An 11,837-nucleotide genomic window follows, 5' to 3' on the forward strand; every position below is an offset into this window, starting at 1 on the left:
TCTAGACCTGATTGTCCACCTTCCCGTGTGCCATCTCTACCTGGATGTTTCGGAGACGTCTCAAGCTTAACTCGTCATCAGGCCTTTGAATCTGTTCCTCTCCATCTTCCCATCTTCTAAACAGCACGTTCATTCATCAATTAGGAACGCTGGGAATCATCCTTGACCCCTCCTTCTACCTCAGCCCCCAACCCAGACACCCACCCAGCCCCCAAGTTCTCAGAATTCCTCTTCTAAAACATGCCATGAGCCACCCAACGGACCTCTCGTTCCGCTGCCACCACTCCAAACAGGAAACCACCCGAGTTCACCCAAACTGCGCTGTGGGAGCCTCCCACTGGCCCCACAGCTTTCTTCCTCCCTCCAGGTTATTCTTGGCTCTCCATAGCAGCCGAGGCAACAGATTAAACAAACCTCAATCTGTCCCTTCCCTACTTGAAAGTCCTAAGTATGTAGCATGTCCTTCACGGCTCTGATGCATGTTCTCCACTCTCCTCACCTCTGCACCATGCTCTTCCCTGCCTCACACCGTCAGGCCCTGTTGTTGCCTCTTCTGGAAACACTCCCACCCAAGCCCTCCACCCCCTTCACCACCTTTATTCCCACTCACCCTTTAAGCCTCACCACAAATGTCATTTCCTTAGGAAAGACTTCCTTGATGCTCCCAGGCAAGAAAGTACTTTGTGCTTTTCCTTCAAGTCATTGAGCAGGGCTGTGGTTGCCTCGTTATGTGTGTGATTGTTCCACAAGAATCTCGGCTAGGTGGGTCTCATCCATACCTCTATTCCTAGTGCCAGGTGCCATGCCTGGCATATAATAAGCACTCGTGAGTCCTGGTAGGAAGAATCAGAAGACTAATAGCACGCAAATAAAAATACTAGTGCTAATAGTGCTAATAAGTAGGACTGGATATGAATGTAACTAAGAGAGCTGGGCCCTGTGGAAATACTTATGTAATAAGCAAAATAGCATTAATGAATATTTCCCATGTTACTTTTTTTTTTCCAGTGATGTTTCCATTTGTATTTTCTAGGAGGTTTGGTTTGGTTTTGTTTTTTTCAAGGAATTAAATGCACTGTCAGGAATATCTCCACTTGTTTTTCAATTAGCAAATAAGCTGAGGAGAGTGATCTGTAGTACCCTTATCTCTGTGAGGTTTTCCTGATGGAAATATGCCCCATTAGTGATCCTGCTGACCCGTCTATTAATTTCCAAAATGTCCAGCAGAGCCACTCATTACAGTGACGGCCACTGGGCCATTGGCGTGCTCTCCCTCACGTGAACTTGCCTGACCTGTGTGCTGCTTTCTCGTGGTGCTTGTAACTGCTTCCTGGCCATGTAGTCACTTGTGACCTGTCTTCCGTCCCTTTCAGGGAGTGCTAACTCATCACACTGCACTCAATATTGGGAATGTCAGCCCTTGGGCTCTAGGGCCCAGATTCATGCATGTGAGCAGCTTTATATTCCCAGAGCTTGAAACTACAGTATTTTATTATTCATGTGGACTTTTCTTGACCCCAGGGAGGTAATCTCAGGTCCTGAGAAACATTCTGTTTTTTAAAAAAAACAAAACAAAACCGGGATTCCTATGTCTAAGGCAGTGTGAGAATGCTTGATGAATGAAGTCATGACCACACAGCAGCCTGGGAGTTCTTTGCCTGGAGGAAGGGTCCAAGTGACTGACCTGGACTAGGCTGCAAGCGCTCCGGGCGCAAAGCAGTATGTAGTATTGTGTGTTATGACGAGGGGTGCGCTAGTCTGGTAAAGAAACAGACTGTTCTTAAACGGCTGTAATATTTTGAAGTGACATTAATTGCTCTTCTAAGACAAAGTCTTATAGGACAGTAAATAAAATATATGAGAAACAACTCCAGGAAGAAGAGGACACCGGAAGCGTTCAAAGTAAAGACGACTGTGTCCCGGCTCACAAGTCCTTGGAAGTTACCTGTTGTTTAAAATCCTGGGCTGTACCTCCATGCTGTTACATAGATTAAGAATCATCCCTCTTATTAGTCACCACGCTTAGCAATAAAATCCTAAGCCTGCTTTTAATTTTCTGTCTTAATTAAGACCTCATATTTGATTTTCTTCATTAAGAGATTGGTTTTTCAGATAAGTTTATAAAATAGAATTAGTCTACAGATGTTCACCCTGCCTTCCTGTTAAGGGAACACAACAGCTCAGAGTGATGAGTGGGTTACTTACTGAAACCCAGCAATGTTGTTCAGCATCTCATTTTTTAGAAATTCTGATTTACCTATTTATTTCTGGTTTGGATTTATTTCTTATAGATTAACTCATCTGTGCCATCCATGCCTGGAGAATTCATTCTTCCTGGTACATTTTAAAAGAAAGTAATAAGGCCACTAAAGGATAGACAGACTTTGCTCACTCTCTGAACAGACATTTTCATGAGCTGCCGGCTGGGGGTGCTACTCTGTTTACAACCCCCTATTTCTACTCTTTTGGCTCTTCTCTTATGTTGTTTGGCATTCCAAAATATATTATTCGTTAAGGTTTCTTGATATATAATGGCCTTGGTTGTATTTTTTAAGTTGATCTTTAAAAACACCTTAAAGAAATTTCTTAGACCTCCTTTTAATAATTTTCTTAAAATAACTGATGACACAGCATCGGTTTGGAATCAGTCATTCTTAAGCAGTACCCAGTCTAGTCAAGTTGATGTTTGATAATCATTACCCAAATGCCAGGAGTATAACAATGTAATATAAGTAAATCTCTCTCTTACTTATCCAAAGTCTTCAGCAGAGAGTATTGATATATTTTCCCATATGTGCTTCTTTCTTGTGGCACTTGTAATCTCTTCCTGGCATGATAGTTATTTGTGACATGTCTTCTGTCCCTTTCAGGGAGCTCTAAGCTCATCACACTGAACTTGTTATTGAGAGTGTCAGCCCTTGGGCTCTGGGGCCTAGATTCATGCATGTGAACAACTTTACATTGCCAGAATTTGACACTACAGTATTTTACGGAGAGAAAGTGTGCTGTCTCAGCAGAAAGGTTTGGATAGTTTGAATCTGGGGAAGAAAGGAATAACCTGAACTCAAAACCATAACCCGAGTCCTCAGAAGATGACGTTTACACAAATATGGCCAATATATCGAGTGCTTGAAACATAATGAAGACCTCAGAATTAATCAGATAGCTGTGCAGTTGACATGCTATGAAGGAAAAAACTTACATGCAGGCGAGTATCACACCATGTGAGTATAACTCATGTGGCAAAGTCTTCAATTGGAGATTATCACTGAAGGGTCAGCATAGAATTCATATGTAGAAAAATGAATTGATGGATGGATGTAGGCAGACGTTTAGCAGCCTCTCCTCTCCCCCTTAGTAGCAGAGATTTCACACTGGAGAGGAGCTCTTTGACTATAATGAGAATGGGGAAATAGCTACAGTTCAGCTGACTCAGTCTGTGGGACTGGAGCGAATCCCTACAAATGTAACGAATGTGGCAAACTCTTCAGCCAGAGAGCTAACTTTTGTTTATATGAGAGAATTCACACAGGAGAAGAACCCTTTGCCTGTAATCAGTGTGGAAATGCCTCCAATAACAACTTATCCTTTAAACAGCATGAGTGAATTCACACTGCAGAGAAACTACATGAATGTCATCTATGTGGTAAAGCCCTTAGCTGATGCTCTAAGCTTAGCCATCATGAGAACACATACTGGAGAGAAACCCTAAACATGTAATGAATGTAGAAGCACCTTCAGCCTCAGATTTAGCCTTTACACAAGAGTTCCCACAGGGGAGGCACCCTACAGCCTTCAGCCAAAGCTCAAGCCTTGGAAGGCACAGAACACTGAGCAAAACAAGAAGGAGAACAGCAAGTCTTTACCAGGAGGAGGAAGCCATTTGAGAAATACCAGATAATTCATGTTAGAGAAGCAATTCAATGAAGTAAATAGGAGAAACCCTTTCCTCACAGAGTAACATTCCAGGACATGTGAGGATTCTCACTGTATTAAACACTCTCAGTATCGTGAATGAAGGAAAGTCTTCAGTAACCACACATTCCTTAGTCAGCCTTCAAGTTCTCACACTGGGGAGTCCCTCAGCCTTCAAGTCCAAGTAGAAATGCCTTTAACTGCAGTTTATATAAGAAAACTCAGACTGGAGAACAAAACTATCAAGAACCCTTAGAATACAATTCAACATATAATTTAGACTTTTGGCAAATGACATGGCACTGAAAATAATGTAGTGTAAAAATGCAGAACTGTAATGCATTCTTGGAAATGTAGAATGCAGAATTTGGTAAAACGTAATAGGCAGTAAGATAATCCCTCCTCAGCGGATTAATAAAAGTTGTTGATAAAAAATCTGATACATTGGTATTTGTCTTCAAAAAATCATGAAACGTTATGCTGAGTAATTAGGCCATTTTCCCTTTGTTACATCACTGTTGAAAGCTGATCAGTTTCTATTCTTTATGCAGCTCTAAACATATTTACAAAGACTGTTCAATTAGAAAACAACTTTTAATGTAACTGAAAAGTGTAGAACACAAAATAATGTGTTCTAATGATTATATTAGTGTTGAAATATGTATCTACATGGCAAAGGTGAATGGAAACATGGACAAATAAACACTATGTGATTCAGATATCTCAGGTGATACTGATGTGAGTGGTATACATGCCCTACTTTATAAGACACTAAAAACAAAGGCTTGAAATAGAAAAATATGCCTAAAAGGATTGAATCAAATGTACAATATGGCTGAAATGTTGAGTCCTAGAGGGAGAAAAGAGATGAATACCTTTTCTTAAAGGCAAGGGGAAACTCTTACAGGGTTTTAAGCAACAAGTAACACAATGAGATTTGGGGGAGGGCACACTAGCTACCATGTGGAGACTGACTTGGCTTGGAGGGGAACAGAACTGGAAGAAGGAGTACCATTTAGGTAACTCCTGCAATAACACAGACATGAGCCAGTGACCCGGACTAAGATGATGGCAGTGAGGAGTGAAAGGAGAGCACAGATTTAACAGATTTGTGGGTGGTAGTCTCTACAAGACTTAGACATTGAATTTCCAGGAGATAAAAGACTCAAGAATGAGATCTCGGTTTCCGGCTTTAGAAACTGTCCGGGATAGAGGGAGGTACCCTTTAAGGATCCAGGGAACATTGGAGAACCAGATTTGGTAGAGAAGGTGAGTTCAGTTATGAACCTTTTGAGTTTGTGTCTATGAGGTTTTCCAATCCATAAAGTGATTGTATATTTGTCAAATAACTGATGTCTGAAGCCACAAGATGGCAGAGACCACCCAGTAAAGTGAGTATTTGAAAGCCAGTGGGCCAAGGATCAACTCTGAGAAACCCCAAAATAAGGGAAGGGGAGGAGGAAAAGGAAGCTACAGGTGAGATGGAAAGAAGTGGCCACAGGAGACGGGGCCTCAGAAGCCAAAGGATGGTGGGAGTGGTCACCTTGGTCAGACACTCTGGAGAAGTCAGGATGGAATGAGCTGAATTGAATGATGTCTGTGTTACTGGTGATCTTCACCCAGACTGTTTTAGTGGAGCAAGAGAAGCAGAGATAGTGCAGAGCACCAGAGGTGAGAAAATGCAGTCAGTGCATGTCGGCGCCCTTCCAGTAATTTGGTGGGGAAGAGGAGAGAGGTCAGGTGGCAGTTAAAGTGGTGCTGGAGTTGAGAAATCATGTTTTTTTAGATGGGAAATAGGGGAGCATATTTAAATGATGAGAAAGGGCCAGCAAAGAAGGCAGGGTTCGAGAAAGACTGGGGAGAGAGGAGATAATTGATAGAATAAGGTCCTGAGGAAGTCAGAAAGGGATCTAGAGCACATCATGGTCCTCTTTTTTTTGTTGTTGCTGTTGTTGTGGGCTCAATAGAAAACTCGATGGGTTTGTAGACTTGTGGGTTCGTAGAGAACCAGGGCAGGTGCCACAGAGGGAGAAAGGGCTTTGATCTTTTGCTAAGAGGATAGTTGGATGTAGAACCTAATGTGGGTTGAAAATAAGTCAAAGCAGGAGAAAGCTGATAGAGAACAATAAGGAAAAAATCACTTAATAAACCTGTAGAAGTTGAAAAATTGGTGTGATTGGATAAATTACCCAAAAAGGTAGGCAGTTGTGTTCAGAGAGCAGGCTGCCTGTTTCAGAGGTAGAGCAGTTCTAGGTCATGACGCAGCCCAGGGAGTGCTCATGGGGGTGGTGGGGAAGGACATCGGAGATGAGGAGACCAACTCCTGGGACGCTGGGATCCACGGGCCATGGGGCAAGGATGTCCCAACAGTGATGGCAGACGGTGTGGAGAGTGACCCAGGTGCCGAAGTCATAAAAAAATAAACGTAAAAGGAGAGTGACCAGGAGTTTAAGAGCTAGAAGAAATGGTAGAGGGCAATTATCTTCTACCATTGGCTCCAGCCCCTCCACCAGTAATATCCCTCATCCTCTCCTCTTCCCCCCAAAATATATTCTCTCAGCAAATGCATTACCGGTTATGCAAAAGTGACTTCAAAACAAGTCTACTAGCAGGAGTGCTAGGAAGCTATGTAGAAATGTCTGAGAAAAAGGGGGTAAGTGGGAGGTTGAGTCAAGGAGGAGAATTCATAGGAGGGCAGTATTGGGGGGAATACCAAAGAGGATTGATGGTGTAAAGGATGTATATTTTGGATGATAACAGAGGAAAGCATAATTGGAGGTGGTGGTTTTAGCTGGCTTTTTGGGCTAAAAAGCCCTGCCAGTGCCCTCTATACATAAAAACATAAATAAGGAGAATACTTGGATGGAAGCCCTGGGAAAGAGGTGAAATGGGAGGCATGTGGTATGAGTGTGTGAGTGTGAGTGTGTGGGTGTGCACATTTGCTGCCAGTTGAATTGGGGTGGAGGTTAGAGGAACTCTTCTTTGTGGTGCATGAGTATAAATATTGCTATGCTGTGATCTTAATTTTGAATCTTTCATTATGGCTTATGCATTTTCATTTCTTTAGGCATCTAATTGAAATAATTCTCTCATTGATGTCATTATTCTGTAAGAAATTGATTCCTAGAAATTAATTGATGGGAAATGTTACTGTATGTTCTAGCATCAAGCGACTAATAGTAGGCATCATCCATTTCGGGACTTCTAGGTGCCAGGCACTCAGCTAGCCATGGGGTTACAAAGATAAACATGGATTACAGCTTATTTTGTATAAGTTCTTTTAAATAATACATTAATACCCTAAATTCATTAATCACATTTTCTCACAGCCTTCAAAAAATATTGATTTGATAGAAGTAGACATCTTACTGACCAGACACTACATTATGATTAAAACTATTGAAGAACTTCCAGGTTTAAAAAAAAAAAATCTAATAGCTACTTCCAAATATTACTTTGTTCATTTTTCCTCATCTGTTTATTTTCATTTGTTACATCCCTTAAATCCTTTCTGATTAGGTGCTTAATACGTATTTGGGGTTTTATTTTTTTTTTTTAAGATTTTATTTATTTGAGAGAGAGAGAGAGCACGAGCAGGTGGGAAAGGCAGAGGGAGAAACAGATTCCCTGCCGAGCGTGGAGTCCGATGGAGGACTCCATCCCAGGACCCGAGATCATGACCTAAGCTTAACCAACTGAGCCACCCAGGAGCCTCTCAATAAATGTTTGTTAAATGCAAAAGTGTAGTTTGGGGCGCCTGGGTGGCTCAGTTGGTTAAGCGACTGCCTTCAGCTCAGGTCATGATCCTGGAGTCCCGGGATCGAGTCCCACATCGGGCTCCCTGCTCGGCAGGGAGTCTGCTTCTCCCTCTGACCCTCCTCCCTCTCATGCTCTCTGTCTCTCATTCTCTCTCTCTCAAATAAATAAATAAAATCTTTAAAAAAAAAAAAAATAAATAAATGCAAAAGTGTAGAGGAGTACCCTGCCATCTGAATTTATCGCCACTGTTTCTAACCACCACACTTGTTTTAAAGAAATAACAATACATGTGCAGTACTAGAGAACATATTACATGGTTTTTCATCTTAAATATAAACTACTTGATAAAGTCAATAATGAAAGGTATATTTGCTAGTCTGGATCATGCAGTGGAATCTCAGATTTCTTCAAATCCTGCTGCTAGGGCTGGGACTTCTTCCACATGGTACAGTTGAAGAAGAAAACAATGTTAACCATTAACACACTAGTGAGATCGAATGTGTCTGCTTACACAAAAGGCTCTCTTCTCCCTGTCTTCCCACCACTCCAGACCTGGTGGGGGAAACCCTGGAAATAGCTCTCCACATGACACGTATTCTCAGAGATCTGAATCATGCCTGGATCTAAGAAATCTGTAATTTCTTTGTAATGGTCCTTCAGAGAGTATCGCCTCACTCCACCAAAGATTGCTTCAAAGTACCCAGAGTAGCAGGATCAATGTGTGAAATTTCATTGTGTACTTGTATTTTCTTTATAGGATAAAGATGCACAGAAAGAAGTGAAAAAAATAAGCACTTCCTTGAAGAGGTAAATAAAAGAACTTACTCTTCAACAAATCAGATGTGGTCTACTAAACTTTAAACTAATCCAAGTTGTGTTTTTTTATTATCCTTTTTTCTTCTTTGACGTAAGGGTAGTATGCTCAGATTTGAAGGTAAAACCACGTTTCTGCAGAGTGCATTCCAATAGTAGCACGACAAAACTAATCATGTTGTTGGCAGAAATCAAGTTCCCATAATGTCAGTACAAAATTATCTTTAAACATGTATGATTTATATTTTTCCTATCAATAAACTATAGTCTTCAGAGTATTTCTTTAAATAAAATACTTAAATCAATTCAATAAAGTGAACTGCTTCAATGGAGACTTTACAAAACAAAATTTCATTAATGTGGATAAAAAATGGGAAAAACGGGCAGAGGTCATGAACAAGTTGTTGACATAAGAGGAAAAACGAAAGAGTAAACACATGGTAACTAGTAATCGGAAATGTGAATAAAATTACAGTAAGATACTGTTTTGTCATCAAATTAGCAAGGATTTTTTTCTTTCAAGAGATGTTCAGTGCTGGTAATGATGCCACAAGTTGGAACATTCTCAACCACAGCTGGTGAGAGGGTATTTTGACACAAACATTTGGTAAAATGTATCCTGAGCCTTAAAAATGTATTAATTCTTGAATCTTGTAATGTCATTTCAGGGGAATAGTCCTAAGGAGAAAAGGACAATTATTTATGCACAAATGTTTATAACAGCATTATTTATTATAGCAGAACACTATGTCCAACAATAAAAAAGTGGTTAACCGTATTAGAATCTAACCATATTAAAATATAACTACAACAGGATATTATTTTGACATTGAAAAAATTACCGAAATTGTGCAATGCACAAAGCATCTTAAGTGCAAGTACAAGGCAAAACAGTGTATACATATCATCTCAGCTATATGAAAATGTGTGCAGAAAAACATCAATTGGAAAGACACTAATCTGGTAGCAGTTCATATTTCTGTGGAGTTGTGTTTTATTTCTTCTATTTCCCAATTTTTAATAAACTAAAAGGATTTTTTTCATTGAACTTAGCTAGCAGTGATCTGTAAAGATTCCTCACTACACTTTAACCAGCCTCATCCTGGAAATCAGATCAAAACTTGAAATTCCTTCTTGTTATCCCAAATGTACGCATACATTTATACACTCAAGATTTCAAGCCCTGACCTAGAGATGCCATTTAATCAAACTGAGCTAGTTCCTCTCTCTTTTACACCGACCCATGGAGATACCTGAATCGGTTCGACTGATTCTTGCCCAAACTCTGACACCTGGTCTAATGTTGACCGCACTGGCTGGAAGGGCAGGAGTCGGGCAGGTTCCTGCACAGATACGCGGTGTCCACAGGCTATAGGATGCCTCTGGCTCTCTCTGAACAGCTCCAAGAATGTGCCAGTTGAGACAGGTGATTGTCACTAACAGCAAATGAGAGAATCAACCACGTTGTGGGAGCAGCTCATTCCAGCAGAGAGCAGTGCAAAGACTTCTGCTAGGAATTATGAGGGACATCTAACCGATCTCCGTTTGTTTTAACAAAATTCCTCTTTGGTCCCTGGAGTCAATATGTTACAATGGGAGTGTAACACTCCCAAAAGTTACTTGAACCTTTAAAGCATTAGGAATTGCTGACACATTTGACAATTTCTCCAGTAGGATGTTAGCAGAGGAAATCTCCCTCCCCATCATGGTTATACTGGGTCCCCTTCAAATGAACATTAAAGCCCGGCTGTCTAGGTCACAACGGAATAGTCTCCACATTAAATCTGCCCCCTTTTAAAAGCTGAGTATTTTTCTCAGATGGCAGCACTATTTGTAGATTGGTATAACTTACTCCAGTGAATTTCCCACAAAGTGAGTCATGTGAACTGACTGTAGCTTGCTTTCTATGGTTACTTCACTCGCCATTCGTGCTATTGACCTGGGAGAAGACACTATGTCTCCAGAGCACTTCCAAAATGATCCTGGGGGGTCCCTAAGGCCTAGCTAGTGGTGCGCCATCCACCACAACAAAATACACAAACTCCTAACCTTTCAAGAGAATTGACGCACAGCTTTGAAAAGGGGAGGTTCTGATCCAGAACTTCAAATATATTCAATTTCAGAAGATAATAAACTGCATGTTAAAATTTCTCATAAAACATTAAAGAAGTCAGCGTTCTGCTAAAATTTTAGCAATCATCCTATCCATGTAATTTGCAAGCTTAGTTATCTTTCTTACTCAATAACGAATGACCTTCGCTGGAACATGAAAAACTCCATTGTGCCTAACAGTGGTCCAAAAGCTTTTCATTTGATAATATGGGTATAATTTTGAATTATAAAAAGCAGTGTTAACAGCTGGATGGGACCGTGGAGACAGTCTTCTAGACCAACCTTCTCATTTTCCCCAGGAAACAGTCTAAGCTCTGATGCGTAAACCACATGGAAGGGGTCAGGGAGCTGGGGACTGGCCGAGCCAGGACTGGGTTCCAACTCGGAATCTCGTGCCTTCTGCCCTCTTCTCTGAGCCCAGGGCTTTTTACGTTTAACTCATTGAAGCCCAGCATGTCTGTCGTAGATTAGGGGCTCTGGGAACAGTAATACTGCATGGCATTAACCCGTGGTTCTGCCTGTTTTAAGTGCTTTACCTACATCAACTCATTTAAATCTCACAGTGGCCCGAGAAGAAAGAACTTTTGGTTCACTCTATTTACAGACAGGGCAGCTAAAGCAGGAGATATTAAATACCATATGGAGCACAGCATAAGATTTGAACTTGGGCAGTCTGCTCCGGTCCGTGCTGTAGTCTGAACCGCCGTGGAATCCTGCCAGCAAATGGGGGGTCAAGGGGATGTGGGGTTAAAAGACAAAAGGTGGAAGGAGAGAAGGGGGAAAAGGACAGGAAAGGAAGAAAGGGTTTATTAAGAAAGGAATGGTAGAGAGAGATGGTAAGGAAAGAAGGAAAAGAAGAGAGCAAAGGCAAAGAAAAATCTTTCCTTGTATTTTTTGGATATTGATACCCATTTTCTGGTTTCACATATATTTCCAACAACCTATTGTGTATCTCCCCTTATATTAAGTCTGTTTTCATATTCCCCCCTTCTTTCCCAAGATAAGGAAGCAAGAAAAAAGGAGGTGGTGAAACCTGCTTTCAGTGACTCGCTCCCCTCGATCTGTGTGGCAGGAGAGCCTCAGGAGAAACTTTATGACCTATTGTTGGGCAGTTAACAAGAATATTTCATTTCACAGTTAAAGACAAGGTCACATTTTAGAACCAAGTATCATTAATATCTTGATGCTCCATGACTTTTGCAGCTCCCAAACCAGGATTTTGCTCTAGGTGCCCGAAG

General features: G+C 41.1%; 1 protein-coding gene across 4 annotated transcripts in view; it reads left to right on the forward strand.

The window, feature by feature from the left end:
* RMDN2 (regulator of microtubule dynamics 2) overlaps window positions 1-8,765 on the forward strand; it is a 76,991-nt gene extending 68,226 nt beyond the window's left edge. For all 4 annotated transcript variants that reach the window (XM_036070387.2, XM_078056198.1, XM_036070382.2 and 1 more), the window contains exon 11: window positions 8,432-8,765. In XM_036070387.2, coding sequence (XP_035926280.1) covers window positions 8,432-8,485 — 54 coding nt within the window. In that variant the 3' untranslated portion in view covers window positions 8,486-8,765. The remainder of the gene's footprint in view (window positions 1-8,431) is intronic.
* The last annotated feature ends 3,072 nt before the right edge of the window (window positions 8,766-11,837 follow it).

This window comes from Halichoerus grypus, chromosome 10, assembly GCF_964656455.1.
Source record: "Halichoerus grypus chromosome 10, mHalGry1.hap1.1, whole genome shotgun sequence".
Taxonomy (NCBI): domain Eukaryota; kingdom Metazoa; phylum Chordata; class Mammalia; order Carnivora; family Phocidae; genus Halichoerus; species Halichoerus grypus.